At 26.9% G+C, this 9,463-nt stretch overlaps 1 protein-coding gene and 1 pseudogene across 1 annotated transcript; both read left to right on the forward strand.

Annotated features, from left to right (window-relative positions):
• The first annotated feature begins 1,532 nt into the window (after positions 1 to 1,532).
• On the forward strand, positions 1,533 to 3,903 carry LOC125813471 (patatin-like protein 2). The gene is made up of 6 exons (XM_049492978.1): positions 1,533 to 1,682; positions 1,807 to 1,991; positions 2,081 to 2,267; positions 2,348 to 2,509; positions 2,734 to 3,045; positions 3,695 to 3,903. Exons 1-6 carry the CDS (start codon positions 1,548 to 1,550, stop codon positions 3,875 to 3,877), a joined length of 1,164 nt encoding a protein of 387 aa, XP_049348935.1. The 5' UTR covers positions 1,533 to 1,547; the 3' UTR covers positions 3,878 to 3,903.
• Positions 3,904 to 7,311: 3,408 nt separating this feature from the next.
• Positions 7,312 to 9,230, forward strand: LOC125813587 (patatin-like protein 2; annotated as a pseudogene).
• The last annotated feature ends 233 nt before the right edge of the window (positions 9,231 to 9,463 follow it).

Below are 9,463 nucleotides of genomic sequence, written 5' to 3' on the forward strand. Positions count from 1 at the left end.
TTTTTTCCAATACCAAACCAAGTCAAACCAAACCACTAGTCGGGTTTTTTTTCAGTTTGACTCGATTTCTATGTCTTAGGGCATCTCCAACCCTACACTCTATTTTACTCTCGAAATATAAAGTTCTCTATTTTCTCAGACAGCCAACTCCAACCCAATTCTCTATTTTACTCTCTAAAAAGAAATATTTTTCTCTCTCCTCAATATTATATTATTATTTCTATTTCATTCTTATTTTCTTATTTCATTGTATATATCCTTTATTTCTTTTTCCCAATAATTACTTTATATAATTTTCATGTGATATAAAATTTTATTTTTTTATTTAATATAAAATTTTATTTTATTCTAAATTATAAATAACATAAATTGCAAGAAAATATTATATAATATACAAATTAATGGACAAATTCAAATAAAAGTGAAATACAATTACATAAACACTCAATTTTCAAAACTATGACGTTGCTCCCATGAATTCTCTATTAATGCATTACAGAGTTCAAAATGGGCATTTTTGTCCTTAATTTTTTTATGTCTAGCTAGAAGTTGTTTAAATCGGAGATTTTCATTTACCACCATTTATGTCGTTGGAGTTGGAGCCTCTACGACATCTTGAATTGGTGCATTAAGATCACGTTGATCCTCAATTATCATGTTGTGCAGTATAATGCATGTAGTCATTATATCATGTAGCACTTTCTTTCTCCAAAAACGTGACGGTCTTGCAAAAATTGCAAAACGTGATTGTAAAACTCCGAATGCACGTTTAACATCTTTTCGGCATGATTCTTGTTTCATCGCGAATTAATTATTATGTTATGTATTGTATTTTATCTTGCATTTAAATTATTATGTTATGTATTGTATTTTATCTTGTATTTTAATTATCATATTATGTGTTGTATTTTTAAATTAAACTTTTCATCTTATCATTTTAATTTTGTGTATTCTTTATAGTGAAAATTAATAATAAAATCAAATTATATTATCGACGAAAATTTAAAAAAAAAATACTATTAATTCGGGATGAAAGTAGTATATATTAAATAATATATTTTTTAAAATATGATATTACATTTAAAAGAAGTATGAATAGTAGATATTTAATTAATGACATTATATGTAAAATAATATGTTAATTAGAAAGTAATAGAAATAATAATAAAATATTTAAAAAGTGAAATAGAGAGTGTGAATAGTAGTTCTCCAAATTTGGAGAACTACTATTCACCTCTCTAAATATGAAGAATAGAGGGTGATATAGAGTTGGGTTGGAGTGCCCATTCTCTATTATACTCTCTAAATATAAAGAATGAAGAGTAAAATAGAGGTGGATTGGAGATGGTCATTTACATGTCCTAAATATTTTCCTCGTCACATTCCATTGTCTTTTCAAAATAAAATAAAATAATAAAATATTGATCTCCAATAAAAATATCTTGGATTGCTCGTAATATAGTGAGGGATATATTGAGGTCTATAAATTGATAATTTAACCTTGCTGAAAATCAATTAATTATTTTCTTATAAATTTATCAAAAAAAATGTCATCATCTGGTTCATTCAAGTTGCAACCTCCAATTAATGGTAAATTCATCACAATTCTCAGCATCGATGGAGGTGGCATTAGAGGATTAATTCCTGCAACTATTCTTGAATATCTTGAATCTCAACTCCAGGTGACCGCGTAAACTTCTCTATCCTAAATTCAAATTTTAACTTGTTATATCATATTACGTATCACTTATTATGACCTATTCAACTGAACTCAATATTTCATTCTCTACATGTTAATTTCTATAGGAATTAGACGGTGAGGATGCTAGGCTCGCAGATTACTTTGATATAATCGCAGGAACAAGCACGGGTGGCCTTGCTACCGCTATGCTAACAGCTCCAAACAAAGATAATCGTCCTCTATTTGCTGCTAAGGATATAAAGCCCTTCTATCTTGAACATGGTCCTAAGATATTTCCACAAAATAATATGTAAATTTTCTAATTGAATTCTTTTTTCTTCTTGTAAAAATAATTAATCACTATTAATAATTATTGTTTTTTTTTTTCATTTTATATAGGATACTGATTGGATCAATAATAAAGGGATGGAAATTTCTAACAGGACCAAAGTATGATGGAAAGTATCTTCGCCAAGTCATAAAGGAGAAATTAGGGGAGACTAAATTGCATGAGACTTTGACTAATGTTGTTATTCCAACTTTTGATATCAAGAATATACAACCTACAATTTTCTCCACTTTTAAGGTCTCTTTTTCCACTATATTTTTCCTTAATTTTTAATCAGAGGTGTCAAATTAGTTTGATCCGTTTAATCTATTTAACAGGCGAAAAAACATTCAATAATGGATGCTAAGCTTTCCGATATATGCATCGGCACATCTGCTGCTCCAACATATCTTCCAGCACATAATTTTCAGACCCAAAACGAAGATGGCAAATTTCATGAGTTCAATCTTATTGATGGTGCTATCGCAGCTAACAATCCGGTATTAAATAATTTAACTTATTTTATGTCACATTAAAACAATTGAACTCTACCAATTGAGTACTATGTTTGAATTATATTAAACGTTATTTATTATAACAATAAAGTTACTAAATCTTACACACTATAATGACAACATCTATTTATCGAGATGACTTTACTGTTAAAGTAAGTAAAGTTTGTGATATTAACTCGAAATTTATATGATGTGGTTGGCTTTTGCAGACCTTTATTGCTATAAATGAAGTGACCAAACAAATATTCGAACAAACCCCATATTTCAAAAATTTCGACGAAATGAAGCCCACTAATTATGGGAATTTTTTGGTCATCTCCATTGGGACTGGATCAGAAAAATTGGAACATAAATATGATGCTAAAATTGCATCAAATTGGGGTATTTTTGGATGGCTAAGTGATGGAGGCTCAAATCCAATTATTGATGCATTTGCTGATGCTAGTAATGATATGGTTGATTATCATATTTCTGTTGTTTTTCAATGTGTTTGTTCTGAAAAACAATATCTTCGTATTCAGGTACTATTTATTCCACTCCTGAATATTCTTTCAGTTTAAATAAAAATGACTTACTTTTATTTTCAGTTTGTTTTAAAAAGAATGGTCCTTTCATTTTTTTTGCAACACTTTAATTTCAGTTTTCTTCGTGACATATTTAAAACCACAAGATCAAAAGAGTTTTTTGGTACATTTGATATAACTTTAATTTAGTACCACAAGATTGAACCGTTTCTTTATTTTTTTTAAATTCCGTGTCAAGTCAAACTAAATCATTCTTTTTTAAATGGAGAGAGTATCAAATGTGCTTGATCAAAAACAATAAAGACCAAAATCAAAATTTGTTAATATTTGAGGGATTAAAAGTGCTAATTTCCTAATTGAAATTGTTACTAAATACATTTGAAGTTATTGAAAAAAGAATCGTTTTAAACGAAGCCTTGTTATTTTAATTAGTCGAGTATTCATCAAATAAGAAATTCAAGGAGAGATAAATGATACTCTAGTTTACAAATATTCTCTTATGATAATGTATAATATTTGAGAGTAAAACGTTTTTAAAAAAAGCTAAATTCATATTCAGAATTTAATTTTGAGACGTATAAAGTATTTATCACTTTATTAAAGTCCTAGATGTTACTAAATTATGTTGCTCAACAATATTAATTAGGATGACACATTAAGTGGAGCAGACTCCTCTGTTGACATATCAACCAAAGAGAACATGGACAAATTGGTTGAAATTGGGAAAAAATTATTGAAGAAACCAGTTTCAAGGGTAAATTTGAAGACATGTCTATTTGAACAATTAGGGCCAACTGGTGGCACAAATGAAGAAGCTTTGAAAGAGTAATATTATTCAACTCTCTTGTGAATATTATTAATCAATATATTTTTTTTATTCATTGAACATATTGTTTTAATTTGTCAGGTTTGCAAAGTTGCTTTCCGAAGAAAAAAAATCCAGAAATCCCAAAGTACCTACTACAAATAAATTGTAGAGGCGAAATCGTGATTTGGTATAAATGAATCCTAGATTTTATGATTTTGAAATAATATTTGTAATTCAATTTCTGTATTCTAGCTTTTGATTGTTGGACCGATGTAATAATATTCAATAGTGCGTTATGTAAAATTTTTGTTACGTGCTTGATTATTTTGTAAGGGCAAAAAGCATCAAAGTTTATATCTGATCTCTTATTATATAGGAGGGAGTTTATGATTGGACATCGTGATGTCCAATCATAAACTCCCTATATAATATATAATATATAATATAATAAATCATTTTTTCTACTATATAATATATATTTATTTTTCTACTATAAGGGAGTTTATATAATATATAATAATATAATATAATAAATCATTTACAAATGACTTAAAATATTTCATATTTAAAGGATATATAATAAAATAGGTTCACTCTCAAAATTCTATCCGGGTCACATATATTGGGACAGAAAAAATAACATATATCATTTTAAAATTACCAAAAAAGTATTATAAATAATAATAATTAACAACTTAAAATATCTTAAAGACATTTTAAAAGGGTTAATTTTGTAATTGTAATTTCTACTATATAATAAAAGGGAGTTTATATAAGATATATTCTACTATTATATAATATCATAATAAAACCCCTTTTATTATATAGTAGAAATAAATATAATATATATAATATAATATAATATATAATAATATAATATAATAAATCATTTACAAATGACTTAAAATATTTAATATTTAAAAGATATATAATAAAATAGGTTGACTCTCAAAATTCTATCCGGGTCACATATATTGGGACAGAAAAAATAACATATATCATTTCAAAATTACCAAAAAAGTATTATAAATAATAATAATTAACAACTTAAAATATCTAAAAGACATTTTAAAAGGGTTAATTTTGTAAGTTTATTCATATCACATAAATTAGGACAAAGTGACCAGCAATGTAAGTTATTTGAAAAGTTACATAAAAATATTATAAATCACAATAATTAATAACTTAGAACTTTTTTAAAAAAAATGCAAATTTGGATGACTCTTCAAATTTCATTTGTGTCACATAAATTGAGACAACAAAAATAACATATATTGCGCCCATTTTAATTTATTTGTCTTAATTTTTTTTTATATTTAAAAATTACGTAAAAATACTATAAATCATGATAATTGACAACATAAAATATTTCAAAAATAAATACATATAAAAAAATTTGATTAATTCTTGAAATTAATCTATCGTTAAAAATTATGTATAATTAAAATACAATAAATCGTGATTTTGACCACTTAAAATATTTAATAAAAAAACGGAAAAAATAAATTGACTGATTCTTAAAATTAATCTATCAATGTCACATAAAATGAGACAAAAGTAGTAATATGTATTGTTTAATGTGAAATTATTGAAAACTACGTAAAATGTATTATAAATGTTAACAATTAACAACATTTGATTGAATCTTGAAATTTTATCAATGCTACATACATTGAGACAAGTGGAGTAATATATATTAAGTATTTAAAAATTACGTACAACCATATTGCTTTCTGTAGGCTTCGAATTATCGTGGTCATTTTTTAGGCTAATACAAGTTTTGTACTTTTTTTTAATATTATAAATCGCAATAATTAATAATTTAAAATATTTAAAAAAATATATTAAAAATTTAGTTGGTTTGGGGAATTTTATTTATACTATATAAAATGGGACAAAGGAAGCAACATATATCATTTACAAATGACTTAAAAAACATTAAAAATTAGAATAATTACCAATTTAAAATATTTAAAAGCTATATAATAAAATAGGTTCACTCTCAGAATTCTTTCAGGCTCACATATATTAGGACATAAAAAATAACACATATCATTTTAAAATTACCAAAAAAGTATTATAAATAATAATAATTAACAACTTAAAATATCTGAAAGACATTTTAAAAGGGTTAATTTTGTATTTTTATCCATATCACATAAATTAGGACAAAGTGACCAGTAATGTTGGTTATTTGAAAGTTACATCAAAATATTATAAATCACAATAATTAATAACTTAAAACATTTTTTTAAAAAAAATTAAAATTTGGATGACTCTCCAAATTTTATTTGTGTGACATAAATTGAGACAACAAAAATAACATATATTGGGTTCATTTTAATTTATTTGTCTTATTTTTTTTTGGGTTTTTTATATTTAAAAAATGCGTCAAAATATTATAAATCATGATAATTGACAACATAAAATATGTTTTGAAAAAAAATACAAAAAATTCCACTCATTCTTTAAGTGAATCTATCGTAAAAATACTATAAATCATGATAATTGACAACATAAAATATTTCAAAAATGTTGTATGTGGATAGTCTTATTGTGCCTTGAATAGCGTCAAATAAAGTACAAGTTTGTGATAAAAAAACTTATTCCTTTATCCACGCAAACAATCGCTTCAAAATCTCCGTTATTAGCCCCAAAACATACCATTTATATTATTGGGCCCGTGCCCGTGCATAGCACGGGCAACATTACCTAGTATCTTAAGAAACTAGTGATCATTTCTTATTTATAAATTCCAAAAATATAATGTATCAAGAAAATATTCATTATTTGTTCTAATAAATTCCGTGAATAAATATATTCAACAAAAATGTTTGTAAACTAGAGAAAATGGCCCGCGGGCCCAATATTATAAATAAGAGAAAAATGTATAAAATAGCAAATTATTAATTCTAAATTCGAAATAATTAAAATTAAAAATATTATGATTGTTAAATAACTACCTAGTTCCATTTGTCCAATAAAAAAATATCCTAGAATTGAGAAAATTAAAAGGATATTCAACTAATATGGAGAAATATAATTTATGAAGTCTCAAATTTGTGTACCATCTAAGAGTGTGTTCTAGTGGATAAGATTGCTCCGCTAGCTCTTAATTAGAGATCTCGATATGAAAAATTCCTTGATAGGCTAGCGCTACCCTCGAAAAAAGGCCCTATCTAACACAAATCCAATTAATTAGACTCCAATATAATTATTGACACATCGGGTGAAAAAAAAAGGTCTCAATTTGTGGTCAAGTTGGTGCCTGATCATTTTCTTACAGGTCATAAATATTTTCCTGGTCACATTCCATTGACTTTTCAAAATAAAATAAAATAATAAAATATTGATCTCCAAAAAAAAAAATCTTGGATTGCTCTTAATATAGTGAGGTCTATAAATTGATAATTTAACCTTGCTGAAAATCAATTGACTATTTTCTTATACTCAAAAAAATGTCATCATCTGGTTCATTCGAATTGCAACCTCCAATTAATGGTAAATTCATCACAATTCTCAGCATCGATGGAGGTGGCATTAGAGGATTAATTCCAACAATTATTCTTGAATATCTTGAATCTCAACTCCAGGTAATCGCATAAACTTCTCTATCCTCATTCAAATTTAACTTATTCAACTGAACTCAATATTTTATTCTCTACGTGTTAATTTCTGTAGGAATTAGACGGTGAGGATGCTAGGCTCGCAGATTACTTCGATATAATTACAGGAACAAGCACGGGTGGCCTTGTTACCGCTATGCTAACAGCTCCAAACAAAGAAAATCGTCCTCTATTTGCTGCTAAGGATATAAAGCCCTTCTATCTTGAACATGGTCCTAAGATATTTCCACAAAATAATATGTAAATTTTCTAATTTTTTTTTTTCTTCTTGTAAAAATAATTAATCACTATTGTTTTTTCATTTTATATAGGATGCTGATTGGATCAATAATAAAGGGATGGAAATTTCTAACAGGACCAAAGTATAACGGGAAGTATCTTCATCAAGTCATAAAGGAGAAATTAGGGGAGACTAAATTGCATGAGACTTTGACTAATGTTGTTATTCCAACTTTTAATATATTTTTCACTCTCCAATCGAACACGGAAAACGTTTTCCTAATTAGAAGTATGTGTCATAAAATATGTCAATTTTTCTTATATATGTCTTGGTACTTGCTTTTTGCAGGCCCTTGTTGCTGGAAATAATGGCTGGAAATCCAGATTTTTTTCCAATTAAACCCATTGATTATGGAAGATTTTTGGTGATTTCTGTAGGCACTGGATCTGCAAAAGTTGAACAAAAATATAATGCTAAAATTGCATCAAAATGGGGTATATTGGGATGGTTACTTAATGGAGGTTCAACTCCAATTGTTGATGTGTTTACTCAAGCAAGTGGTGATATGGTTGATTTTCATATTTCTGTTGTTTTTCAAGCTCTTCATTCCGAAGAAAATTACCTTCGAATTCAGGTACAAGATCTATATATACTGACAACGTAAAAGATTTTTATAACTATTTATTTATGACAGGTAACTTATCATGTTATACCATATTAAACTAATTACAAAAATTAGTTAAAATCAAAGGTGTACCCAAAATTTGGATCATCTAACATGCATATTGATCAACTTTTGGTAGTGTGATAATGTAAAAAAAATAAAATTGCACTTAGCTAATTTATGTGTATTATAGTCGAACTTCTTTCTTATAAGATATTGAGTCGAGAGTTTTTTGGAAACAGTCTCTTTATCTCCACAGATATATAGTGGTAAAATCAGCGTATACTCTACCTTCCTCAGACCCTTGTGCGGGATTTAATTCACTGGATATGTTATTGTTGTTAGGAAGTTTTAGGTTTTATGATGATTTATCTTAGACAAATAATTATTTTGTCTATTGATCCATGGTAGGATGACACATTAAGTGGAACAGACTCCTCTGTTGACATATCAACCAAAGAGAACATGAACAAATTGGTTGAAATTGGGATAAATTTATTGAAGAAACCAGTTTCAAGGATAAATCTACAGACAGGTCTATTTGAACAAAGCAAAAAAGATGACACAAATGAAGAAACTTTGAAAAGGTAAATAATATAATTTAAAGTCTGTTGTGAATATTACTAATTTATTATATTAGCAATATATAAACTTTGTAACGAATAATAAAATTCATCATCTCTAATTCTATTTCTTGGCAAATCAACAACAACAATAAAATTGTTAGCTACGAAATATTTAACGATAAAGTTGCAACGAAATTGATCATGTATATTTTTTTTTGACAGGTTTGCAAATTTACTTTCACAAGAAAAAAGACTCAGGGATTCCAAGTCACCTCATACAAGCAAAACCTCAGAGTAGAATTATATTTTATTTTATTATATAAAAGAGTGAAAACGACCAGGACGATCAAGGACAAAACGGTAAATTTAACCTGACATTACACTTTCTCCATAATTCTAGGACCCTCCATCTTCCTCATTAGCACAAAGTGGACTCCAGATTTTCTAACAAGAATCAAGTTCTTCCATCTCTCTTCCTCCAACCCCAACAATGATTACAACAATGAGTCATATGATTCTTCACAAGTCTTA

Source organism: Solanum verrucosum, unplaced genomic scaffold (assembly GCF_900185275.1).
Source record: "Solanum verrucosum unplaced genomic scaffold, falcon-dt-bn FXZP01000235.1, whole genome shotgun sequence".
Classification (NCBI taxonomy): domain Eukaryota; kingdom Viridiplantae; phylum Streptophyta; class Magnoliopsida; order Solanales; family Solanaceae; genus Solanum; species Solanum verrucosum.